The sequence below is a fragment of the Bos grunniens genome, chromosome 15 (assembly GCF_055505025.1).
Source record: "Bos grunniens cultivar Pamir isolate PY7600 chromosome 15, Bosgru_T2T1.0, whole genome shotgun sequence".
Taxonomy (NCBI): Eukaryota; Metazoa; Chordata; class Mammalia; order Artiodactyla; family Bovidae; genus Bos; species Bos grunniens.
In genome coordinates, this window is record NC_141179.1 from 31,582,936 (window position 1) to 31,610,536 (window position 27,601).

Sequence of the window (27,601 nt, forward strand, 5' to 3'; positions counted from 1 at the left end):
ATAGTTTAGCTTTTTATCTATATTGATTCAAACAGTGTATGACCAATTATCTTAACCAGTGATTCTCAAAAGCCCAAACCAATATTCATTCATTCTAGAAAGCCAAAGCCAACAGGAATAAATAAGGCACAAAAGCATCCAGTCATCTAGTAAAATGGATTGTAGGTATTTCCTTTATAACATGATCCTTGAGGAAAGGGCTTATTTTCAAGTTCAAACCATAGAATATTCCAAAGCTGGGAAATTTAGATGGGTGGTACCCCACAAATGAGCTTATACATGAATATACTTATAGGTATTCAAGTTTTTTCTCTTTATTTTATGTAAGTACTGATATGGATCCTGAAAGACCCTAAGTGCTATTTCACTTTTTGTTTGCATTTTTGTTTTAGCACCTGAAGGTTTCTGTTCCTGATGAAATATCAGTAGATCTAGGTAAGTCTGGAGCACCAGTGTGCCAGAGGATTGCATCTCTGTAGATAGGTAGCTCAGCTCCTCTCTAGAGGTTTTATCTGTTACACAGTGACGAGTAGGTCATATGAATCACAACAGTAAAAGAGCCTATAATACACTTCAGAGTAAATGAAATGTGAGTTCTAAGATTAAAATACTTAAAATATGTTGAGTATCTCTTTATCTTACTTTAAGTTTACACCAAGTAGTGCCAGTTACAATGCACAGAATGTGCCTTTAGATCAGGTGATTTCTTGTATTTATGCAGAAAAAAGACGACCAGAGCTTATTCCTGAGGATCTACATCGCCACTATATCCAGACTATGCAAGAAAGAGTCCACCCAGAAGTTCAGAGGCACTTGGAAGATTTTCGGTAAGCCCTGTGGTCAACAGAAGCTGATATGGTTGTCCTGAATTAGTTTTCTTTCTAGGTAGGAAAAGGTTATACATTCCTTGGCATAACATGTGGTCTCTATCACTGTTACTAAAACCTAATGAAGTTCTGGCGTCGAAAGCTTGGCATGGTACTGAGAGTGCATGGTCCCCGTTCCTTATGGCTGGCAGGAATTGAGCTTAGTACCTGTCTGTGCCAAGTGTGTCCTTCGGGATATGTGTTCTGTTGAGTGACTTCCTCTAGAATTTTCTTCCTCCAGTGTCCCAGGTGACATGGGCCCCCAAATAGAAAAGCATGACATTTTACCTGTTGCTAGAAATTCATAACTATGGAAACTCCGATGAAGCGTCTCCAGAGGGAGATAGTTACCCTCTAGGTAACTCAGGAAATTACCCTCTAGGCTGCCTCAGGAAATTTCTCCTATTCCCTTTAGGCAGAAGCGCAGCATGGGGCTGACCCTGGCTGAAAGTGAACTGACTAAACTTGATGTAGAGCGAGACAAGGACCGGTTAACTTTGGAGAAGGAACGGGCATGTGCAGAACAGATTGTTGCCAAAATTGAAGAAGTGTTGTAAGTAATAGAAATACATGTAGAAACGCCCTCTCTACTGAGATGATAATTATGTGTAAAGTACATTTGAACAAATTTAGAAAGGGTGTCAGGTTGTTTATGTACAGCTGTTTGCCTTGTGATAATACTTGAGAAGCTGGAATCTTAAGTTTATGCTGATATCGTAGATGACGTTCTTGTATTTCTTTTTCTGGGTATTGCTAAAATGAGTAACTGTTGAATTTCTAGCTGATCAAAAACAGGTTGAATACTTACATTGGCTTTAATTCACAGGCTTTGGAAATGTTTCTTGGTATAAAACATTTATAGCAAGTTGATGATGAAAAAATGATCCTTCAGGGATCACAATTTTTCTGATATATCATTACAGGTGACAGAGACTTAGAGTGGGTCCCAAAGCATTTACTGTGCCACAGGGGCTTCCCTGGTGGCTCAGATGGTAAAGAATCTGCCTGCAGTGTGGAAGACCTGGGTTTGATCCTGGGTCGGGAAGATCCCCTGGAGAAGGGAATGGCTATCCACTGCAGTATTCTTGCCTGGAGAATTCCATGAACTTGACTCTATTTTGTTGATCAGTTATCTGAGTTTAGTAACAACTCTTTTATTAAACTGTAATATTTCATTTTAAATGCTTTTATTTTTAGGATGACTGCTCAGGCTGTAGAAGAAGAAAAGAGGTAATGTAACTATTTTTTCCTAGAATTTTAAAGACCAAAAAAAAAAAAGAAACTGTCTTTTCTCCTGTCCTAAATTAAGATTTATTTCTTTTAACTTAAAAATACAGACTGTCTCTGGTGGCTTGTATTTTATGTGACTAATATTCTAGTATCTTGAGTAGAATCTTTACTGGTCACAGTGAGTAGATAGCTCTTTATGTTTCACTTGATGAATTCTAAGACTTTGAGCAAGGGGGTTTTGGAAGTCATTTGATATCTTTATTTACCCACTGTCCCTTCCCAGAAGTCTTATTTTACTTAATCCTTTCTCCCCCAGTTCGACAATGCAGTATGTTATTCTCATGTACATGAAACATTTGGGAGTAAAAGTGAAAGAACCTCGAAATTTAGAGCACAAGCGAGGTCGGATTGGATTCCTTCCAAAAATCAAGGTAAAACTGGAGTAATAACAGTGTGTTCAGGTCGCCATGCTTCTTATGTCTGACTGCACGGCTTTCCTTCTTCTTAGTGTTTACTTTTTCAGCAAATTAGTGCTAAGCATGCCAGCAGGAATAAGATACGGTCCCTGTTCTCAAGAAACTCAAAATCCAGTGAGAAATCCAGGCGTACGAACTAACTGTTAGATGATATGAAAAGTGAAAACAGGAGTTTACACAGAGAGCCATCTTCAGCTTTGTTTCGACCCCATGCTTTTCCTTTACGGTTCCTCTCGATGTTTATAATTGTTTATGTTGTTAGATTGTAAAGCTGGATGAAGATAAGGGCCTCCTCCTTCGTTGTACCCCATCTTTTAGCATTGTGCCTTCAGACATTATTAGCTTAGCAAATATTATTCAAGAGATGAATGAGTTACTTAAAACAAGCTCCCAGTAAATGTGTTGTAAAAATACCTTTTACTTTCCAAAATTGTCAGCTCTGAAGGGTTTGAAAAGGCATCTTGAGTTTGAAGTGTACATAGTGCTGTGTGCCAGCTTCCAACGAGCGCCCGTTGTGTGTCTTTAATTTACATGTGGCCAGTTTCTTTCAACCTGACCATTAGGATTGTGCGTCTCTTACCTCTTTGATTGTACCTTGATTCTAGCAAAGTATGAAGAAAGATAGAGAAGGCGAAGAAAAGGGGAAGCGAAGAGGATTCACCAGCATCCTGGGACCCCCTAGGAGACCAAGCCGCCACGACAACAGCGCAAGTAAGTTGAAGTCTGAAATGCTGCATTCCCACCATTCCATGCCGTCTTTAGATCAGAGGCTCATTCAGCTAGGTTGGGTTGCTGGAGAAAGATGTTCTAGAAATGTTTCCACTGAACCTCCACTGTTTTCTATTCAGTGTCATTTCTAAACCCCCGGTGTTCAGTTAGACTTTACAGTTGTCGTAAGTGTTTAATGGCAGTAGAACATCCCATCAGCTGTTCATAACATAATTTACTTACCTCTTCTGACTTTGTTGCGTTCACTTTCTGATTGTTAAATTCATAAAACAAAATGTACACAAACTTCACCATCATACTTTGTCTTTTTGTACATACGTGACTCATTTTCTCCATACTTAACTGTTCTCCACCTCTTCATTGTGCTTTATTTCCTGATGTCCCGCCACCCTCAGGCCTAGTGGAGAGATGCTCTCCTAGAGAGGGCTACAGGAGAAGTAGAGGTGGTGCTATGGGAGAGAAATTAGGTCCTGCAGTGGTCCTCACATTGGGCAGCACCACATTTCAAAATACTGGCACAGTTGGAGTTGGGGGCGGGTGTTGTGATCCAGCAAAGCTGAGTGTCCCACCCTATGAAGAATCCTCATTCAAATGTCAGTGGTGCCCCTTGTTGAGAAACACTGAGAAGATGAAGGAAATCTTTAGAGAAGAGGTTGAGGAGAATGGAAAACTTAACCATCTGTTAAAGGGATTCAGAAGAAGAATTGTAGGACTTAGGGAAGGAAGAATTTTAGGATTAGAGATATAACGAGCTATGTGAAGATGTGCACAGCTCTGGGGTGCTTCTTATGGTGACTGATGTAAACACTGGTAACAGGCAGGATGGGGATTATTCTGCATGGTCTCTGAGGCATGTCATGATGAAATTGTGAGTGTTAGGGAGGAGTGGGGTAGAGGCTTGCTAAGAGTTCACAGAGCCAGCGGGCTTCATCTTCACTCTGACAGAGGAATACAGCTTTGTGGTGTATCCATCTCTGTCTGTCGGTATCCCCTCTCCCCACACCCAGTGCTGGTCTTCTCAGCTCCTTTTCTCATGACCCTTCTTCCTCTGCCTCTTCTCTCTCCCCCTCATCTTCTACCATCTCCCACCCTTTTCTCCTCCTCCTCTTTCACTCTTCCCTGCCTTTCTCTCTATCTCCATGGCCCACCTCCTTCCTTCTCTTTCTTTCTTCTTTACTTTTTTTCTCCCTTCCTTCCTATCTTTCTATCTCTCTCTCTCTTCCTCACTCTATGTAATTCTTGTTCTGTGTTTCTAGGGCCCACCATGTTCTTTCTGAATTCTTTTCATCATCTTCTTTAAAGCTGTTTTGCCACATGATTACTAGCCGTTGCTTTCTGTTCAGTTGGCAGAGCCATGGAACTGCAGAAGCAGCGCCACCCTAAGCACTTGTCCACACCCTCATCTGTGAGTCCTGAACCTCAGGATTCTGCGAAGCTGCGCCAGAGTGGGTCAGCAAGTGAAGGAGCAGACACTGGATACCTGCCAGCCAATTCCACGTCCTCCATGGTTGCAGGGGCCACTCTTTCCCAGGAAGGAGGGAAAGAGAATGATATGGGTGAGCTAATGCTGTCATTCAACTTAGCTAAGCATCAGGATTTTAAAACAACCATACTAAGAAATAGAGGGGCAGATTATTTGAATCAGGACTGAGTCACAGTTTAAAGATTTTAGTATCCTATAACCAGTGACAAATCTATTCTGAATGGTAATTTTGAGTTATTATCCATTCAGAAAATATTTATGGAGTTTTCTGTCAGGCATTATCTCTGTAGCAAACATTAGCATGCGAGAATTATACATAGATTTTTGCCCCATGTAGCTTAGCCTTCTGGGGAAGTAGTCATAAATACCATAAATAAAATACTCAAGTTATGGGGAGTGTTGAGAGGACTGGTCAGAAGTTAGAAGCATATACAGTAGGTCCTTGTCTTTGTGACCCTGTGGACTGTAGCCCACCAGGCTCCTCCATCCATGGGGTTCTCCAGGCAAGAATACTGGAGTGGGTTGCCATTTCCTTCTCCAGGGGATCTTCCTGACCCAGGGATGGAACCCAGGTCTCCCGCATTGCAGGCAGACGCTTTAACCTCTGAGCCAGCAGGGAAGCTCAGTATGTATATCAGTAAAAATTATTCTGTATTTAAGAATATTATGAATATAAAATTGATAGAATAAAAACAACAAAAAATAAGAAAAGTAAAAGTAAGTTAGAGGCAGATATGTTTATGTGCGATGCATCTAAAGAAGACTTTTAAAAAATCTGAGATACTGGGTTTTTTTTTTTAATACTAAGGGGAAGCCAATTGAGAGAAAGAGGTTAAAAATGTGGGAAATGGACTATATAACCAATAGAAAACAAGTTTTGAGAAGGAGAGAAGCAGTGCTATGCAGAGTATATGTGAAGGGCAAGGTTATTAGCTGAGAGTGAGGATTTAGTGAGAAGGGCAAGAGGATTTGAAGAGTAAAGAAAGATAGGAAGTAATTGTAGGTAACTGAGAAAAGAGCTTATTACCGTATTTCTTCATGCTTGTTATAATCGGTTTCTTAAGCAAGTGAGCTGGGAGAAATAGGTCCTTGTATTTGGAGAAGGAAATACCCGTTTGTATTGGTGATTTTGGAAGCAGTTCAGTTTCTGGTATGACAAAACCAAGGGTGGATCCGTGGGAGTGGTCACTGAGGTTGCATAGAGAGGGTTACTAGTGATGAAGCAGGTGAGGCACCAAAGAGCCAAAGGTTTAGATATGTTTATAGGCATAGATTTTGTGGTGGCCGCATTTGATAATAGCATGGAGAGGAAAATTGTGAGCCAGCAGCCAAAGGTTCAGTGTTGCTAGATGGCTCTTGGTAATGACAACATGACATTATTCAGAGTGAGCGCCTCAGTGGAGCAAGGGATTTTTGTAAGTAGGGTAATAGTCTAAAAGTAGTCCTTAGGAAAAAGAAGAGTCTCTGTCTCATCACCCTGCAGTACATGGAATATGACGGAAACATCAGTCTCTATTTGAGGGGCCTGTAGCAGAAGACAAAGAAGTAGCAGTGACGTTTGTAGAAAAGCCTGGAGGTTCAGTCTTACATGGAATTCTGAAGATGTTGGACTGAGTAATGCCTTAATTCATGGCTGTCGTGTCTCACTGAAATAAAAGAATGGGAGGTAATGAATAAAGAAAAAGCAAAAAGAGGAAAGAAGCCGAGGAAGAGAAGATATTCTTATTCATAAGAGATTTCCATAAATTTGGGGGAGATTAATGGGATGGAGAAGGCAATGGCATCCCACTCCAGTACTCTTGCCTGGAAAATCCCATGGACGGAGGAGCCTGGTAGGCTGCAGTCCATGGGGTCGCTAGGAGTCGGACATGACTGAGCAACTTCACTTTCACTTTTCACTTTCATGCACTAGAGAAGGAAATGGCAACCCACTCCAATGTTCTTGCCTGGAGAATCCCAGGGACGGGGGAGCCTGGTGGGCTGCCCATCTGTGGCGTTGCACAGAGTCGGACACGACTGAAGCGACTTAGCAGCAGCAGCAGCAATGGGCATGAGTGGTTTGATGGATGAAAGGACATAAAGGAAGTAGGAGCCCATAGTTCGTGTAAGGAGTCCAAGGTAGGAGCCAGTCTGTCCATTGGAACCCAAAAGAGACCTTGGGCTTAGAGTTGTCATATGAGTCACAGAGTGCATGAGGAAGAAGTAAAACTGAAAATGATGAATTCACATCTATAATCAAAACAGTTCTGTCAGCAACTTCTGATTTTTACATTACAGAATATAAGCAGTCATTCCTGTATCAGAAGAAAATGAATATGTTCTTTGTTACAGAAGTTGAAGTCAGACTGATTATATTCTTTACAGCCGGAGATGGAGAAGGTTATACAGTCTGCAAAAACAAGACCTAAAGCTGACTGTAGCTCAGATCATAAGCTTCTCATTGCAAAATTCAGGCTTAAACGAAGTAGGGAAAATGACTATGTCATTCATGTATGACCCAAGTCAAATCCCTTATGGTTTTACAGTGGAGGTGATGAACAGTTCAAGGGATGAGATCTGGTAGACAGAGTGTCTGAAGAACTGTGGACAGAGGTTCATAACATTGTACAGGAGGTGGTGACCAAAACCATCCCAAAGAAAAAGAAATACAAGAAGGCAAAGTGATTGTCTGAAGAGGCCTTACAAATAGCTGAGCAAAGAAGAGAAGCGAAAGGCAAAGTAGAAGGGGAAAGATATACCCAACTGAATGCAGATTTCCAGAGAATATCAAGGAGAGATAAGAAAGCCTTCTTAAATGAACAGTGCATAGAAATAGAGGGAAAACAATAGAATGAGAAAGTCTAGAGAGCTCGTCAAGAAAATTGATGATACCAGGGGAACATTTCATGTAAAGATGGGAACAATAAAGGACAGAAACAGCAGGGACCTAACAAGCAAAAGCTATTAAGAGGTGGCAAGAATACACAGAAGAACTCTATAAAAAAGGTATTAATGACCCAGATAACTATGATGGTGTGATCACTCACCCAGAGCCAGACATCCTGGAGTGTGAAGCCAAGTGGGCCTTTGGAAGCATTACTATGAACGAAGCTAGTGGAGGTGATGGAATTCCAATTGAGCTCTTTCAAATCTTAAAAGATGATGCTGTGAAAGGACTGCCCTCAGTATGCCAGCAAATTTGGAAAACTCAACAGTGGCCACGGGTCTGGAAAAGGTCAGTCTTCGTTCCAATCCCAAAGAAGGGCAATGCCAAAGAATGTTCAATCTACCATACAGTTGTGTTCATTTCATATTGATAGTAAGGTAATGTTCAAAATCCTTCAAGCTAGGCTTCAATAGTATTTGAATCAAGAACTTCCAGATATACAAGCTGAATTTAGAAAAGGCAGAGGAACCAGAGATCAAATTGCCAACATCCATTGGATCATAGAAAAAGCAAGGGAATTACAGAAAAACATCAACTTCTGCTTCATTGACTATACTAAAAGCCTTTGACTGTGTGGATCACAACAAACTGTGGAGAATTCTTACAGAGATGGGAATACCAGACCACCTTACCTGAAAAAGCTGTATGCAGGTCAAGAAGGAACAGTTAGAACCAGACATGGAACAACAGACTGGCTCAAAATTGGGAAAGGAGTACGTCAAGGCTGTGTATTGTCACACTGCTTATTTAACTTATATGCAGAGTACCTTATGCAAAACGCTGGACTGGATGACTCACAAGCTAGAATCAAGATTGCAGGGAGAAATATCAACAATCTCAGATATGCAGATGATAACCACCCTGATGGCAGAAAGTGAAGAGGAACTAAAGAGCATCTTCATGAGAATGAAAGCGTGAAAAAGCTGGCTTAAAACTCAGCATTCAAAAAACTAAGATCATGGCATCTGGTCCCATCACTTCATGGCAAATAGATGGGGAAAAAGTGGAAACAGTGGCAGATTTTATATTCTTTGGCTCCAAAATCACTGTGGATGGTGACTGCAGCCATGAAATGAAAAGATGCTTGCTCCTTGAAAGCAAAACTGTGCCAAACATAGACAGTGTATTAAAAAGCAGAGACATCACTTTGCCGACAAAGATCCATAGAGTTAAAGGTATGGTTTTTCCAGTAGTCATCTACATATGTGAGAATTGGACCATGAAGAAGACTGAGTGCTGAAGAAAAACTGATGCTTTCAAATTGTGTTGCTGGAGAAAGCTCTTGAGAGTCCCTTGGACAGCAAGGAGATCAAACAGTCAATCCTAAAGGAAATCAACCCTGAGTATTTACTGGAAGAACTGATGCTGAAGCTGAAGTTCCAATACTTGGCCACCTGATGTGAAGAGCTGACTCATTGGAAAAGACACTGATGATGGGAAGGATTGAGGGCAGGGGGAGAAGGGAGCGACAGAGGGTGAGATGGTTGGATGGCATCACTGACTCAGTGGACAAGAGTTTGAGCAAACTCGGAGAGACAGTGAAGGACAGAGAAGCCTGGCATGCTGCAGTCCATGGGGTCACAAAGAGTTGGACATGACTTGGCACAAGCTAAGTGAATTGTGTAAGGCTATGGTACACAGTTCTTAAGTTCTCCATGCTATTAGTGCCCTGAAGCTAACTTTAGGGGACCTAAAGCCTGGCAGTAGGCATGCCAGGGGCTTATGCCACTCAGAGGAGCTTCTAGCTGAAAGGATCCTACTTCTACATAGCAGAATAGGAAAGTCAAGTCAGCTGCTAAGTCTTGCATTCTTAACAAATGTGCAGCATTACTCACTTTTGGCAGAAGTTATTAGAGTCAAGACCTAAGATAATCAGATCAGATCAGATCAGTCGCTCAATCGTGTCCGACTCTTCGCGACCCCATGAATCGCAGCACGCCAGGCCTCCCTTTCCATCACCAACTCCTGGAGTTCACTGAGACACACGTCCATCGAGTCAGTGATGCCATCCAGCCATCTCATCCTCTGTCGTCCCCTTCTCCTCCTGCCCCCAATCCCTCCCAGCATCAGAGTCTTTTCCAATGAGTCAACTCTTCGCATGAGGTGGCCAAAGTACTGGAGTTTCAGCTTTAGCATCATTCCTTCCAAAGAAATCCCAGGGCTGATCCTCCTTCAGAATGGACTGGTTGGATCTCCTTGCAGTCCAAGGGCCTCTCAAGAGTCTTCTCCAACACCACAGTTTAAAAGCATCAATTCTTCGGCGCTCAGCCTTCTTCACAGTCCAACTCTCACATCCATACATGACCACAGGAAAAACCATACCACCAAACCTATTCGGGGCATAAAGAGGAAAATACAAAATAAACAGAAAAACTGCCACTAGCAGAAAACAATTTAGGTAATAAGTAAGAACTTATAAAAATACCTCCAAATTAGATAGTATTCTTGAAGAAATTAAAGAGGTTATTATATCTAAAGTAAGAATAGCATGTTATGAAAAAGGAGCAGAGACCAAGAAGTCTTAATACAACTGTTATATATAATAACTGTTTTATTAGTTATCAATTGCTTTGTAATAAATTATCCCAAAACTTAATGGCGTAACACACAAAAAATATTTACTACTTCACATTTTTGGTGTGTGAGGAGCTCAGGAGCACCTTAGCTAGGCAGTTTTGGGTTGGACTCTCTCATAAAGTTGTAGTCAGGATGTCAGCCAGCCATGTAAAAGCTTAACAGGGCCAAGAGACCTGCTTCTGTGCTTCCACAGGTGGCTGATGACAGGAAGACTTCATGATTGAAACATGAAGCAAACAGAGGCATAATCTGAAAGTGACTGATGGAGTGTATGACTTTAATGTAATAAACATTCTATTTCATGTGACCTAGGAGTTGTATCATTGGACCAGTAGAAAAGAAAACATAATCCTAACCTAACATGCCTCTTAACCTGGCAAGAAAAATATGTATAGGGTATGTTGTATTACAATATGTGTATGGTCACAATAATGTAAGTACACTATTTTTTTTTCAGACTCTTAGAATCAGCCTATTAGGTGAAGCATAGAATATTTTTAGTTGTGGCTGCAGATCAGAATGGAAATGTAAAAAATCCTCTTAAGGATACAAGTAAAAATGTAACTGAAAGACATGAAAGGTAAAAGGAAAGAAACACAATTAAAGAGAAGGATACGGACACAAATACCTAATGTGACATAGAGGAAAGTTAAGACACTTAACGCCTTGTTGGAACAAATATATATATAATTCCATCATGTAAACTTAGGGAGTAACAGATAACTAGGAATAATAATATAGATGTTAAAGAATGGGAAGAAAAAAAGGAAGGGAAGTGAAAATGGGATGAATAAGTGAGCAGACTCTTCAGGGATGAGAAATATGAAGTTATTTGGAGGTAGACCATCATGATAACTAAAATTTGAATGAAGAAGATTGGTACTGATATAGAGAATGTTTCTCCGTATCACGTGCTCTTCCTAGTAGTTGCCGTGTCTTATGTTGATTTTTTTAAAGCTGCGTAAAAATGATGGATGGGGAAGCCTGGCATGCTGCAGTCTTTGGGGTCACAGAGTCGGACACGACTGAGCGACTGAATTGAACTGAACTGAAAAATGATATTCCAGTTTATTTTTTAGTGCATGTTAAAATTTTATGTTAGAATTTTGTTTCTAGCTAATCTGCACTTGTTTAAGTAAGAATATGACCATGGCTGAGACTGAAGCTTTCTAGGGGACTGAATTTTTTTTTTTTTTTAAATCATTGTCCTTATGAACAGCATCTGAATGTCTGACTTTTGTCTTTTCAGGATCAAAACAAGCTGGAGAAACGCCAGCATCTGGAGACTCCTTGGATGGCACTCCTCGTACTCCCAACACCATCTTTGATTTCCCACCTCCTCCATTAGACCAGGTGCAGGAGGAAGAATGGGAAGTGGAGAGGTAATTCAGGGGTGTCTTAGGGGTGTTTAGGACATTGTTAAAAGTTTCTCACTGTATAGTATGCCTATACTTAGTAGTGTTTTTTTCTACATGCTTTTTTGGGGAAAGAAATAGAATTTATTGGTAGTAAATATTAGGTACTGAAATGTTTTTTAATTTATTTGATATTAAGTCATTGCAATATCCAGAAGAGTTATTTATCGGTCACTGTGGTTTAACACAATTTTGAATATCTTTGTCATCAGTTTTTTCATCACCATTTTATTTGTATGTTGACTGTCTATTCTCCATTGTTTTAGAGTGACTGAACATGGGACACCAAAGCCCTTTCGAAAGTAAGTAATCCTAAAGTAGCTTTCAGTGGGCATATTTTAAGAAATATATCTTTTTTCCCTAAAGTCCTAGTTTTAAAGGAAAAAAAGCCCCATGTACAAATCTGTTAGATAGTATAAAAGAAATTTCTTAATAAACACAACTATTTAAAAATTTATGGAAGTGTTTATAACACATGTAAGCTATTTTGTAAGGGAGGATGATATTTTAGGCTCTGCTAAGTAATACTTCAGAAATCTGACTAATTGACTGTAACATAAAGACTTGTGCTGTCTCCCATTGTCCGTGTGATGTCCTGAAATAGAAATCATTATTTGTTCTTCATTAGGTTTGACAGCATAGCTTTTGGAGAAAGTCAGAGTGAGGATGAACAGTTTGAAAATGACTTAGAGACGGACCCACCCAACTGGCAACAGCTTGTCAGTCGAGAAGTGTTGTTGGGACTAAAGCCTTGTGAGATCAAAAGACAGGAAGTAATTAATGGTGAGTTTAATGCATTTTTGTTATTCACATATATTGAGTTTTATTAGAGTTAAACCAACCCCAAACCTTGGAGTTTGCTTCAGAGTTTATACTCAGCGTTTGTTTTGAACAGAGAGGAAATTAATAGATGATCCCTGAACTTTCAAACTTAAAAATGCAAATGATTGTATGATTCTTATTGATAATTTAAAAGGAAAATGTGTTTAGCATTCAAGTTATTTAAAATTCATATCATCATAGATCTTAAACATGAAGAATCATTGAGACAACACTTGTGCCCTCACTTTACTTTCAGGCTCTGTTATTTTTTTGCGCGTAGATTATAAATGAGAGAGCCAAGGCTCAGAATAACTAATTGAATTAGTCAGGATCATGCAGCTGGTAAGTGATGGGAAGAAAACTAAAATCTAGGTCTCCCTTTATCCTTGTGTAATGTGCTTTATTTTACCCTAGCGTATATGACACAGAAGCTGTACCTATTACTATCTTTAAGTTGTGATTTGAATACATATGCTTCCTGTCTCTAGCAACATTGAGACATGGTGAAATTAAAAAGTTTGGCCTCAGAAATGAGAGTCTATAGGCAGGACTTCCCTGGTGGTCCAGTGGTTAAGAATCCACCTGCTAATGCAAGGGACATGGGTTCAGTCCCTGGTCCCAGAAGATCCCACACGCCTGTGGGGCAGCTAAGCCTCTGTGCCACAACTCCTGAAGTGTGCGCTCTAGAGTCTGTGCCCTGCAACAGAAGAAGCCACCACAGTAAGAAGCCAATCCGCCGCAACCAGAGAGTAGCCCCTGCTTGCTGCAGCTGGAGAAAGTCCGTGGGCAGCAGCGGGCACCCAGTGCAGCCTGCTTAATTAATTAGAGTTAATAGGCAAGTTAGATAACATAGAATGCTATTACTTTTGAAGAGGGTTCAGTTCAAAGACTATGTGATATTTGGATTTACAGTTTTCTAATGTTGTAGTTGTGATTGGTTGGTGCTGGCAACCCATGGATTTTGGAGTACATTGTTATCTTGTAAGTACAGAATAGTTTAAATGATACTTTTCATTTAGCAGTATCCAACTCTTACAGCCAGTATATAGTAGGGTTTCATGGAATTAAGAAGTGACTTCAGAGATACCGTATCCTGTCAAAACTATAAATAATGATTATATTAGTCATTTGGTTCTTAATTTCAGCCAAAGTGTATGTTTGATCTCATTCTAAGTAAGGTAACATTTTATGTTTACTATTTTTCTGCTTAGAATTGTTCTACACTGAAAGAGCTCATGTTCGAACATTGAAGGTTCTAGATCAAGTGTTTTATCAGCGAGTGTCCAGAGAAGGAATTTTGTCACCTTCAGAACTACGGAAAATTTTTTCAAACTTAGAAGATATTCTTCAACTTCACAGTAAGATAAATTGACTCTGATCTTTGTTCCTAACATTTCCAATAGATAAAAGATTGTTGGTATAAAAAGGCACCATAACAGTAAAATCTTATAAATAAATGTATCCATGTTGGCATTCCTGAAAGTTCTATAATTATATGTGAGCATAAGATAAAGAAATAATTGGATCTTTGAATTTCTCCCCAATTCCTTACTTTCACCACATCAACTTTTTTTATTCAGAGTATTAACACAGAACTTAGGGCCTAAAGTCAATGCCTAAGACAAAAAACATAAATAGTTAAAATTAACCTTGGAAATTCCTGATTACTTACATTATATATGTTTTTTAAAATATATATTCTGTATAATATATGTATAAATATATTTTGTAAGTAGTGATATATAACATATAATCCAAAACATTCAGGAATTAAATTATTTTATGGTTTTGTTGCTTGGAATGCTTGAATGAATACATTAAAAATCAGTGCTGCTGTCTGTCCCTGGTTGTAGTCATCTTGGGCTTTGGAGACAATAGTATCAGTTCCTCTCTCTTTAAGTCACTGTTTCTCCAGGACCCTTACTTTTAGTCTGTCTTTCATTAAGGATGCCATCACCACCTAGCAACACCCACCCACCGAACAGTTGCCTTTTGCTCCTGAGTCTCACCGGTGTGCGTGACACATTTGAGCATGATGATGTCCGTTGCCTGGGAACACACGTTTTGAGAGGAATAGTGGGCAGAGTCACTTGTACAGTCGAAGTTTGTTTTCTTACAAGCATGGCTGGTTACAGATGGAATCTTGAAGTTAAATGCGTATTTGATGCCCCTGTACCGTATATAATGTGCTCGTTTCCACATTATTTTATGCTTTGGCAACTGGTTTTCATATAGAACTAAAAATATGTAGATGTATAGGAATTATGTCCAGATTTATATTTAAGGCAATTAGAAGCTATGTGGCTTAGTCGCTAAGTTGTGTCCGACTCTTTCAACCCCATGGACCGTAGCCCACCAGGTTCCTCTGTCCATGGGATTTTCTAGGCAAGAATACTGGAGTGGGTTGCCATTTCCTTCTCTGCGGGATCTTCTGGACCCAGGAATTGAACCTGGATCTCCTGCATCGCAGGCAGATTCTTTACTGACTGAACTATGAGGGAAGAAGTCATACTACTCTGAAAATCCTTTTTTTTTTAAAATTTAGATTCATGATACTACCAGTATCTCAGCCTGAAGTGAATGTATGCTTAATTTTTTTTCATCGTTTTTCTCCCCCTTAGTTGGATTGAATGAGCAAATGAAGGCTATTCGGAAGAGGAATGAGACCTCTGTTATTGATCAGATTGGGGAAGATTTGCTGATATGGGTAAGGACATTGGTGATTTCATTTAAAAATTTTCATATGCATTTGATCAGATTTAAGGTTAAGCTGCTAACCTTCCCAAGTATGCAAACTCATCCTTTAATGTAAAGATAAAAAGGGTCCAAGTGTGTATTCTTAATTAGTCTTCTAATAAGTGCCCATTCAACTGCATGCTCTTTTCTCATCAAATTAAAAATAATAGTTCTTTGTGTTTTAAAGAACGTAGAGTAAAATGGACCTTGATAAAAATAATTTAACTGATGTGGAATTTTAGCTGTCTTTTATTGTCAAAATCTCAGAAATGTACTGTAAAACCCTGGACAATTACAGATTGTGAGCTACCATCACAAAAGCAGAAAAGAGAAAATTACTTAACCTTATTTACAGTATAAGGAAAGAGGGTTCAGAGACTATAGTAGCTGCTTGGCAGATTGCATTTATCTTTCTGGCTGACTCTTTGTCAGCCTATACTCACTGTTCTAGGTGCTGGGGATACAGTGGCAGTCAGAACAGATACGGCTCCTGCCCTTGTGGAACTTAGAATCAGTACGGGGAAAAGAATAATCATTATTTCAAGTGTGATTAATGTTACAAAAAGGGGAGAATACAGGTTATTTTGGGGGACACCTAAACTGGAGCATATAGAAAATCTTCCTACATGAAAGTGGAGTTGATCTAGACGCTTAAAGAAAGTCCTATAGTTAAGCCTATGAGTAATAGTAAAACATGTGACGTTCCCAAAATTTTAACCCTGGTTGAACAGGAACTGTTTAGATATGCCAGCAGATACTTACTTCAGTATGTAGACTGCTTGAGGAAATGCCAAAAGGTTTTGGTAATTTTACAATGATAACTTTTAGAAAGATTAAACACTGATAAGTTGACCAAAACAATCTTCATCTTACTCTTTTCTCTGATGGTGAGACCATGACTCAGAATCTACTAATCTATTAGTAGATCTCTTCTTAATGATTAGCCACTTGACATGTAAAACAGGATCAGGGAATCCTAATCCAGTCTCACCTTGCATTTCCTGAACTTTACAAAGCATTTTCTCCTTAGACCCATGCTGGCATTATTGTTGTTAAGGAGACTTAACTTCCTTGAAAATTCAGCTTATTCTGTGGCTACTCTGTGGTCGTGTGACTCATTTTGTTTCTTGATCTCTGAGTTCTGTGGGCTTGGCAGCACACTACCAAACTTGAAATAGAAAATTTGTAGTATGACATAGCGTAGCATCAATTTTCTTCTCCATTTGGATTAAAAAGTTGTGAGTCATATGGACTTAAGATATCGATCTTGATTCTGAAGCAGTTTAATTTACATCTCATATAAATAATGTTTAACACCAAGTGTCAAGTGAGATTCATCATTAATAAAGTACAAAAGTACAGTTGGTCCTCTTGTAATAGCCCTTTGGACTATATAAATATTACATGTGAAAAAGAGATACCTCTTAAAAGTGGGACAGAAAATTTATTTTAGAGCATGTAAAAAGAACTGTATTCTTGACCAGTGTGTTTTGCCTGTAAGAGATTGAGGAAAAGCAAAATAGACTAACCAGTTTGGCTAGTTGCTGCTAGGTACAAATGCTTAATTTAGGGCAAAGCATTGGCCAGAAATACTAAAAGCAGAAATCGTAAATAGGTGTCTAGATTTATTTTATCTTTTAAAAATAGTTTTGGAGAGTATTTTTCCAGTATTGGCCCCATGAGATCACCTTATATGTACTTTTGCTGCTAGTAAAACCACTGTAAAACTGCTTGAGCCTGGGGCGTTATTTCTTTTGTAAACCCAGCTGCTGTTAGTAATTGCCTGGTACCTAGATTGACTAACATACCAAAAATTCTGCCAGTCTCATCTCTAAATATGTTGAGTGTCATATTTAAAATAAAAATACAACATTGGAGCAACCTATTAAAACATCACTCTGCGTGCTTCATAGTTGAAGAGGAAAGTACTGAGCATTTACCTACAAATGCCCTGTGCTGTGCTGCACTTAGTCACTCAGTCGTGTCCAACTCTTTGCGACCCCATGGACTGTAGCCCACTAGGCCCCTCTGTCCATGGAGTTCTCCAGGCCAGAACAATGGAGTGGATTGCTGTCCTCTTCACCAGGGGAATCTTCCCAACTTAGGGGTCGAATCCGCATCTCTTAACATCTCCTGCGTTGGCAGGTGGGTTCTTTACCAGTAGCACTACCTGGAAAGCCAGTAAAAGTATAATTTTTAGTAAAAGAGGTTCATAGGCTCATGAATCTTCCCTAAGAGAAATTTAAGGGATGGAGCTCCACCTTCTGCATAGGTGAAGCAGAAGTGATTTAATTTTATTGTGACCCAGAGAAGTTATGACCTGCCCTGGATTTCATAAGTAAGAAAGTAAGCTTGAATCCCAAGGATTTTCTTCCTAGAGCAGTAAGATAGTAATTTTTGTGAAGGTGTCAGATTCTAAGAAAATCAAATTGTAATCTCAGTCTTTAAGCATTTCGTGTCTCATATTCCCCAGGTGTCAACCTTTCTGTCAGATTTAGAAGTGGGATAGACTGAAAAGGTTAAGTTGTGGTACGCTGTGAACAAGAAAATATTATACGATGATCAAAAAAGGTCTGGATACATCAGAGTCAGAAGTTTTTTAGTGAAGAATCCTTGATAATCCACATTAAATATGTAGATTTCTGCTCCTTATCACTTGGGGATACTTACTGGGATACTGGAAGGGTTGTGGCTGTCTGTCTTTTTGCCTGGCCTTACATAAGCTCAGTATCCCATTCTGTATTGTGTTCTTTGTGTTCTTGGCACAGTTCAGTGGACCCGGGGAGGAAAAGTTGAAACATGCTGCTGCTACCTTTTGCAGTAACCAACCCTTTGCCCTGGAAATGATCAAGTCTCGCCAGAAAAAGGATTCTCGATTCCAGACTTTTGTGCAAGTGAGTTGAGTGAGTCATGTAACCAAAAAAAAAAAAAAAAATGCAGTTTTTTTGGGGGTCAATTACGGAATGAACTAGGGGAATTCTAAGACTAAAATTTTGCATAAGGGTTATATCTATGTTTACATTTTTAAAGCCATACATTATCTCTTAAATTACTGGAGGATATAAAGGTGATACTGTAATGGTGAATTATAAAGAATATATGATGGGACTAAAATATTTGACTTAGAAGATATTGCCTCCACATTGCCTTGGAGATATTGCAGGAAATGGCCATGCACACTATTGAAATAATCCTGTCAAAACCTGAGAAGGGCCTTATAGCCAGCCCAGAGAAGAGTCAAACAGCAGTCATGCTTACTGGGCTATATATTGGTATAGATAACCATCAGCAAACTAGAGCCCGCGGGCCATATCCGGCCTCTTCCCTGTTTTTATAAATTAAGTTTTATTGGAACACAGTTTATTTTGTATTGCTGTAGACAAATCACCACAAATGTTGCAACTTGATGCAGATGTATCATGTCACAGTTTTGTAGTTTAAGAGTACAAATACAGTTTATCTATGTTCTTTCTTCATGCTTTCATCAGGCTGAAATCAAGGTATCACTTGCAGCTGCAGTTCTCATCTGGGACTCTCTTAAGCTCACTAGTTGTCAGCAGAATTCACTTCCTTGTAAATGTATAATCGAGAACCCTGTCTTCTTGCTGTTGTTGGCTAGCAACTGCTCTGGGCTCCTAGCAAGCGCCCAAATCTCTTTGCCACATAGCCCCTGTAGGCAGTTTATGAGATGTGGTGTTCTCTTCCAGGCCAGTAGGAACGTGTCTCTCTGACAGAGCTTGCTTTTAAAGACTCCTCTGATTAAGTTATTCTCACCTAGGACAATCTCCTTTTTGATTGACTCAGAGTTAACTGATAGTCACCTAATCACAGGAGCGATAACCCATCATATTGATAGGTTCTGTCCACACTCAAGGGCAGGGGGTGGGTTATACAGGTTGTACACCAGAAAATTGGAATCTTGGAGGCCTTCTTAGAACTCTACTCCACAGAGCCAAGTTCAATCCTTTAGGTGTTATTTCTGGCTGCTTTTGTGTTAAAACAGCGGAATGGAATAGTTGTGACAGAGACTGATGACATTCAAAGCCACGTCTGGCATATTATTGAGAAGTTTGCAGACCTCTGTTACAGCTGAGCTGATATATCTATATTTATAATCTACTGTGCCTACTTGGAGTGGCAGATAGCAGATTAACTGATTGATTAGCTTTTGGTGGGAAAGCCAATCATTGGAAAACATAACTAGATTTTCTTAGTATGTAAAGATAAAACTTTTTCACAAGAAAGCAGTTCTTAGAGATGATTATGGATGTTCTCAATCCTTGCTTAAACAGATAGCACAGAGCCATTTGCTGAGTGATAAAGGCTACATTATATGATTAAAGAAGAAAACAGAAGTGGAGTGTGCCAGTGGCATGTCCCGGCAGGTTTTAAGTCTTGATTTAATAACCAGAACTGTGATGCTGAACCAGAACTGTATGATGAATATATGGTGCATGTTAGGTAATTATAGTCCTAATAAGAATTACAAATTCACTATTTGCCTTTAATTTTAGGACGCTGAGAGTAATCCACTGTGTCGTCGTTTGCAGCTAAAGGATATCATTCCCACTCAAATGCAGAGGCTTACTAAGTACCCTCTTCTCCTGGACAATATTGCCAAATACACAGGTACAACATTCTCACTGAAATTAAAGAGCTTAAGAGCAACAACAACAAAAACACATTTTGCTGAATAATCTCTCACAGCATCCTGGTGTCTGGCACTTTGAATTTCCAAGTAGTATGGCAAAATAGTCTAGCAAGATTCCAGTTGTCTTCAGGCTGTTTGATTTAATGTGCTCCATTAGTAGCTCAAGCACAGGGTTTAAGCAATCTGTGGATCATGGTTAAATCTGGCTCACACATATGTTTGTAAGAAAAGTTTTATTGGAACATAAATCAGCCAGTCATGCTCACTTGTTGAAATATTATCTCTTGACTGCTTTTGCTGTACAACAGGGTTAAATAGTTGTGACAAAGACCATTTGGCCTGTAAAATATACAGGAAAAGTTTACCAATACTTCCTCTAGCATGTATCATCCTATTTCCTTTGGTGAAGGCCTGTACCAGGTTGAAGAGATGTTTTATATCTATTGATATGTACTTTCATTAAGTCCAGTCCGTGTATTATCACTCCAGCTCTCTTGTTTTAAAATACAAAGTGAATCTGAGTTTCTCAATTGAGCTTTAGGTTCTTATACTTACTTAGTTCTCAATACTTCTGTGTAATTAAATGCCTATTTCTTATGCCTGGGAATTTGAAAATATTCATACACATTAATTTTTGTACTTTAATATATTTATTCAGTATAATTGAACTGTTGTTTAGAGGATTATAATTTTAAATATTCTGATTTGGTATTCTTTACCAAAACATAACTTCAACACAATCTCAGTACATTTTGGTGAATTTCATCTTCTTTTAATAACAAGTATTGTAAGTTATTTTCTTTCTTTAATCCCAGATTTAAAGAAACTTATTTTGGAGCTATTTTTAATTATTTTATCACTCAAAATTATTGTTTAACTAGTCAACTGTACATAATCTTGTAGGCTATGCACTTTGAAATTGCAAGGAGAAAGGAGTCTCATTTATATAAGCTTACAATGTGAATGAAACCTGTTTCTTGGGGTGGGCTTGATACTCGATATAAAGCATCACTCCTCACATTTGATTTCTTTTTAAAAATTAGTATTTATGTTTAAAGACTGTGATAAGAAGTCTTACCTGTCCCAAGACTACCTAAACTAAGATTCTGCTGTAGATTTTTTATCCTGGTATAAAAATATTCAGGGTCTTAGTATGCTTTCATACTGTTGAAATAAAGTGGTATCTCCTTTATATATATATATATATATATATATGCTTATATTCTTTTCTGATTTCCTCCATTTTACATTTTGGATTTTTTTCACCATATTTAGAGTGGCCAACAGAAAGGGAGAAGGTGAAGAAAGCTGCAGATCACTGTCGTCAGATCTTAAATTATGTGAACCAGGCTGTTAAGGAGGCAGAGAACAAGCAGGTAAGAAGGAATAAGCAAGAAGACACAGGTTGACAGTGAGAATAAGAACGTTAAATTCGTGTTACCCAGAGCCTGTTCAGTAACCCTTGTAGCTGTTATTACATAATTGAAGGGCGAACACTGGTTACCTATTCATGTAGTAGGTGGGGCCAGATCAGTTTGTGGTAGGACGTCAGAGTTGTGTTTGGCTCTCTTGAGCATCTCTAGCTGCTTGTTTGCTCATTCATTCAGTCTGTTGGTAAAACTTTGGAAAAATAGGAATTTTGTTGTTTGTAATGTAAAATGTTATAACCCTAGAGGGAAAATTAGAAATATATATCTATATTTAAAAAACACATATTCACGTGTTCATCTTTTGATCCAGCATTCTCTTCTTAGTGATCTACGCAAGAGAAATGAAGATATATGCCCATAGACTTCTACTGGAATGTTTGTAGCATAAACCAAATGTAGTATAGTCATAAACTAAAGTAATACCAGCAATAATGGGTGAATCTCACAAACATTATTCTGAGTGAAAGAAACTGGACACAAAAGAGTACACACATATATATTCTGTTTAGTGAACTTATAAGACCTAGCTATACTAATTTATGGTGGAAAAAAATCAGAAAAGTGGTTTGTCACTCATGATGTGGGGACAGATATTAGCTAGGAGGAAGTATGAGAGAGCCTTCTGAAGTGATGGCCATATTTTGTATCTTGATAGGAGTTTGACTGCATAAGTATATGCATTGGTAAAAGCTCATGGAAAGGTACACTTAAAATGTGTACATTTCACTGTATATAAACAAATATTGAACTCCCATTAAGAATATTGAACTCTTGTTAGCTCTGTTAATGATGAAATGTTTAAAGTGTGCTTATATCTGTAACTTATTTTGAAACACATACAAAATATCAAATGGATTGATGAATAGATAGAGGGATGAGTAGATGGACAGATACATGGTAAAGCAGATAGAGCAGATGTTAATTGTGGAATGTAGATGAGTATATGGGCATTTACTATATACATGCCGACCTTTCTATTTAGAAATATTTTATAATCTTGGGGAAAATGTATGCACCCTTTAATCCAACCATTCTTCCTCTGAAAGTGGATCCTAATATACATGTCCATTAGTAAGATGTAATTAAACTATAGCTTTTTCACAAAGTTGAATACCACACAGCCACTGAAAAAATGAGCCCACTCTCTATTTGCTAATGGAACCATCACCAAGATATATTGATATGATGCACACACAGAAATGTGTATATGACTATATTGTTATTTTTTAATAAGTGATACATATATGAAAATATTATGTTACCATATATTTCTTTTAAAAAGGGTGTATCTACACACAGCATGCACAGAGGCAGTTCAGTTCAGTTCAGTCGCTCAGTCGTGTCCAACTCTTTTCGACCCCATGAATCGCAGCACGCCAGGCTTCCCTGTCCATCACCATCTCCCGGAGTTGACCCAAACTCAAGTCCAACGAGTCGGTGATGCCATCCAGCCATCTCATCCTCTGTCGTCCCCTTCTCCTCCTGCCCCAAATCCCTCCCAGCATCAGAGTCTTTTCCAATGAGTCAACTCTTTGCATGAGGTGGCCAAAGTACTGGAGTTTCAGCTTTAGCATCAGTCCTTCCAAAGAACACCCAGGGCTGATCTCCTTTAGAATGCACAGAGCCAAGCTAACTTATATCCATATGTGTTCTTTTTTGCTTAGAATTTTCCTCATAGGCTACCCAGGAAATGGGTATTAGTGATTACTTCTTTAAAGAAAACTGGGGGTGGGGAAAGCGTGGACAAACATAGAGGGAGACTTACTGTTTTTTGTGTGCCTTATATTACTTTCTGAATTTTGTACCATGTACATGATTTACTATTTAGAAATTAAATACAAGCTAGTTAGAGGCCAGAGAGTTTGAAAAAAAGATTGGAAGAGCTGAAGAGGTGGAAGGAAAACCAGGAGAGGGTAGTGTCACCAAAGCCGAAAGAAGGAGTGTTTTAAGAAAGAGTGAGTTGTCAGTTGTGGCTGATGTTGCAGAGCGCTCAGTAAATGCAGGGGCAGTGTCCGCATTCAATTAAGAAACAGGGAGGTCATTGATCCTCAAAGGAGTAACCTTAGCTCCGTCCTCTCTGATTTTCAGCGCTTGGAAGATTATCAGCGTCGCCTTGATACCTCTAATCTGAAGTTGTCAGAATACCCAAATGTTGAAGAGCTCAGGGTAAGAGATGGTCTTTTGGACTCTGTGGGAGAGGGAGAGGGTGGGATGATTTGGGAGAATGGCATTGAAACATGTATAATATCATATATGAAACGAGTCGCCATTCCAGGTTCGATGCACGATACTGGATGCTTGGGGCTGGTGCACTGGGACGACCCAGAGGGATAGTACGGGGAGGGAGGAGGGAGGAGGGTTCAGGATGGGGAACACGTGTATACCTGTGGCGGATTCATGTTGATATATGGCAAAACCAATACAATATTGTAAAGTTAAAAAATAAAATAAAAAATTTTAAAAAATTAAAAAAAAAAAAAAATGTACTGAAGACCTGGCAGATGATTAACATCTCAGTGGGAACATACATGACCTGAAGGAGTTCTTATATCATACATTGTCTATACTAAGGATTGTTTTCTTCCTTTTAAATGTCTTGGTCTGTGTGTAAAGACTGCTTTAGTCTTTCATAAGAGTAATATTTTGTGTGAAACTAACTTTTTGTGACAAGAATTTGTGGGAGACTAAGGAACATTCCTTACTGTTAAATTTAATTTTATTGTACTCTATAGTTTGAGTAAGAGTAGGGCTGTTTACTGTTGGAACTTTCCAGATTTTTGAGTTAAAGAATATAATTATTTTTCTATGAAGCTCTTCTAAAGCATTAAAGTTGAAACCATTACTGGAATGATAGTAAAATATTTATAAATTGTTATTTCTAGTACATGGAGTTTTTGTGTTAATTAACTTTTGAGGATTTTAAGTCTTTCTTGTACTGTTTCACTGGTTCTTTTGGCAGATTTATTTGGTAACTATTAAAATAGACTTTTATGTCCTACATAACAGCTTATCAAAACATGCTGATATGCTGAGCTTCCTAACTTCCAGAGACTTAAGATTTTTCTAGAGCTGCTTATACTAAAAGATAATTCTCTCAAGTTATTGATATTTAGAGCAAGCCTGAGTACTTCCTGGACTTCTGTGAATGCTGTCCTTAGAGCGTTTTTTGGAACAAGAGCCTAGAACTCAGAGGCTTCATATGCATAAGCCATGGTCTAGTTAGTTATGCATAGAAAAAAATAAGGAAGGGGGTTGAGACTCTAGGGACTGAACGTTTGCTTCATTTTTATTAGCTGTTGTCATCTGTTTAGAGTGCGATTGGGAAGATTTTACTCTTGGGTGTTTTTCTACGAGATGCATTTTCCTTTTTAGAATATTTTATGCAGCTTACTTTAACTGGATTTTTATTCTGTTTTCAGTAGCTTACAGATATCAATAATCGTGAATGTAAATGATGTCTTTTATATTAGGAATTTCTTGAAAGGAGACACTATGGAATATCATTTAAGTGCTTGGAAATAATTTGTATATAATTCTCCTTATTTTGGCAGAATTTGGATTTAACAAAAAGGAAGATGATTCACGAAGGCCCATTGGTTTGGAAGGTGAATAGAGATAAAACAATTGGTAGGTGTACTGTCTGCCAATGTGGGGGAGAGTAGAGAAAGAAAAAGAATAGGAAAGTTTCCTTATGCCAAACAGAAAAGACATCCACTCACATTTTTCAGTTACAGCAGTTAGCAGTGGTACTTTGTGTTATTTATACATTTACAAAAAATCTGCTTATGTTATTGTTTTACATGTGAAATGTGTTAAATATTTATTTAGGAATTAAGCAGAAAATTTTGTCATTATCCAGTCCTGTCTCCATCTTTGTATGCTGATCAGGCTAAGCTTCTTTTAAACTTCTCTATCTCAAACTATCTGTGGTGAAGAACCATTGTTTTTTTATTTGTTGTGATACTTTAAAAATGAATTATTAAAAATGAAATTAAAAAACACAATAGCAAGTCACTTTTACTAGATTTACCAGAAATCAGTTTTCTATGTCAAATTGTTATAAAGCTTATAAAACACATCTCAGTTTCTAAAAACACCAATACAGTATACTAACGCATATATATGGAATTTAGAAAGATAGTAACGATAACCCTGTATACGAGACAGCAAAAGAGACACTGGTGTATAGAACAGTCTTATGGACTCTGTGGGAGAGGGAGAGGGTGGGAAGATTTGGGAGAATGGCATTGAAACATGTAAAATACCATGTATGAAACGAGATGCCAGTCCAGGTTCAATGCACGATACTGGATGCTTGGGGCTGGTGCACTGGGACGACCCAGAGGGATGGTATGGGGAGGGAGGAGGGAGGAGGGTTCAGGATGGGGAACACATGTATACCTGTGGTGGATTCATTTTGATATTTATAATTAAAAGAAATTAAAAAAAAAAAATCACCTTTTCCTACATTTTTATTTTTAGATCTGTATACATTGCTGCTGGAAGATATTCTTGTATTGTTACAAAAGCAGGATGATAGACTGGTGTTAAGGTGTCACAGTAAGATTCTGGCATCTACAGCTGACAGCAAACACACATTTAGCCCCGTCATCAAGCTGAATACGGTGTTGGTTCGACAAGTGGCAACAGGCGAGTATGTCCGCTGAATGACACTAATCTCCAGGTTTATCATGACATTGCATAAGACACTCAGTGTTGTCTGAGTTGCACAGCTGGCATGGAGTTCTGTTCCTTTTATATTCTTATACAGATCAAGTGAAATGCATTTACTGCCTAGAATGTGAATTATGAGTTTATATCCCCAAATTATTTAGGATGCTTAGATTCTCTGAATAATTTTTCACATTTAAAATTTTTCTGCATATTACTCTGATCTTTATTTCATGTTCAAATCAGTGAAGATGGTGAACTGGAGCTAATGCCATTGAAAAGGCTTTCATTGTTTTGTTAGTTTCTTTAAAAACTTCAAGAGTTTATTTGGGCAAAAATTTATTTGACTTGGGCAGCATCTAATATAGCAGACAGACTTATTTTTTTAGATTATTTTTATTTTTTTGAGAAGATAAAATATTTATTTATTTTAAATTATGAAAGTATGATAACACCTTTACCAGAGACTTGGAAGATACAAAACAAAGTTACATGTGGTTCCACTATACATTATGATTATTTTTTTAAATAGATAAAGAGTTTTAGTTGGGGTTTCAATATCAAACTCTGAAAAATTAATAGAATGAACAGACAGAAAAGTAGAAGGATATAGTAGACTGGAAAAGCACTATGACCCAATTCAACATAATTAAGATTTATATAATTTGCACACAACAACAGGATAGAAATTCTATTCAGGTTCCCATAGACTATAAACCAGGAGATACTGGAACATATCCAAAGACATATGTTGGGTGTAAAATTTTATGGTCTGAAGGTATTGAATCATACAGAGTCTGTTTTCTTATCACTGTGGCATTATGTTAGAAATCAATATCAGAAGATATTTGAAAATAATGCTCATATTCTCAAGTGCAGTGTGACATTTACCAAAAGAAATATTGAATTTAGCCATTGACAGGGCTTTCCTCTTTTGATATGGTGGGGAAAAAAGCAAAAACAGGAGAAGTGGGTGTGGTTTAGGTTTTTTAAAAATCAATTTAAGTTAGAAAGTTACACATTAACAGTACTAATAATGAAGATCCCTGTTTAAAATTCTTAATTCCATGGTGGTAAGATACATTTATGACCTTGTTTCATCAACACCTACTGAATATTACCAACTACCCATTTAGCAAAAGGGCAATGTGGAATAAATGCAAAAATAATGTTTAGTTCAATAATTTCGATAATAGACACTTTTTTGTTTTTAATAAATTACTGTGGAATTAGTGTTAGCTTTTATAATCTTCGTCTTATTAAAGTATAATATATGTATAGTATAAGATAAAATAATTTGCAGAATTTTTAAGTTGTATTTGATGAGTTTTTACTAAGTGAATGAGTGTCTACAGAGTGATCACGTGTAACCTTTACTTAGATTAAGATGCACAAGAGTACCAGCACACTAGAAACATCTTTCACAGCCTCTGTGGGTCATATCGTTAGAGTAAATTTGTCTTGTTTTTTTCAGATAACAAAGCTTTATTCGTCATCTCCATGTCTGATAATGGAGCCCAAATTTATGAACTGGTGGCACAGACAGTTTCTGAAAAGACTGTGTATGTACTGGACATAGCTACCTTGCT

At 38.1% G+C, this 27,601-nt stretch overlaps 1 protein-coding gene across 6 annotated transcripts in view; it reads left to right on the plus strand.

Annotated features, from left to right (window-relative positions):
- ARHGEF12 (Rho guanine nucleotide exchange factor 12) overlaps positions 1-27,601 on the plus strand; it is a 169,707-nt gene that overhangs the window by 130,329 nt on the left and 11,777 nt on the right. For all 6 annotated transcript variants that reach the window (XM_086338307.1, XM_086338308.1, XM_086338306.1 and 3 more), the window contains 19 exons: positions 393-435; positions 722-827; positions 1,282-1,419; positions 2,064-2,096; positions 2,413-2,527; positions 3,178-3,283; positions 4,645-4,857; positions 11,537-11,669; positions 11,969-12,004; positions 12,331-12,485; positions 13,736-13,882; positions 15,146-15,231; positions 18,029-18,154; positions 19,775-19,889; positions 21,187-21,287; positions 23,430-23,507; positions 24,893-24,968; positions 25,824-25,991; positions 27,487-27,574. In XM_086338307.1, the coding sequence (XP_086194433.1) occupies positions 393-435; positions 722-827; positions 1,282-1,419; positions 2,064-2,096; positions 2,413-2,527; positions 3,178-3,283; positions 4,645-4,857; positions 11,537-11,669; positions 11,969-12,004; positions 12,331-12,485; positions 13,736-13,882; positions 15,146-15,231; positions 18,029-18,154; positions 19,775-19,889; positions 21,187-21,287; positions 23,430-23,507; positions 24,893-24,968; positions 25,824-25,991; positions 27,487-27,574 (2,063 nt within the window). The remainder of the gene's footprint in view (positions 1-392; positions 436-721; positions 828-1,281; positions 1,420-2,063; positions 2,097-2,412; positions 2,528-3,177; positions 3,284-4,644; positions 4,858-11,536; positions 11,670-11,968; positions 12,005-12,330; positions 12,486-13,735; positions 13,883-15,145; positions 15,232-18,028; positions 18,155-19,774; positions 19,890-21,186; positions 21,288-23,429; positions 23,508-24,892; positions 24,969-25,823; positions 25,992-27,486; positions 27,575-27,601) is intronic.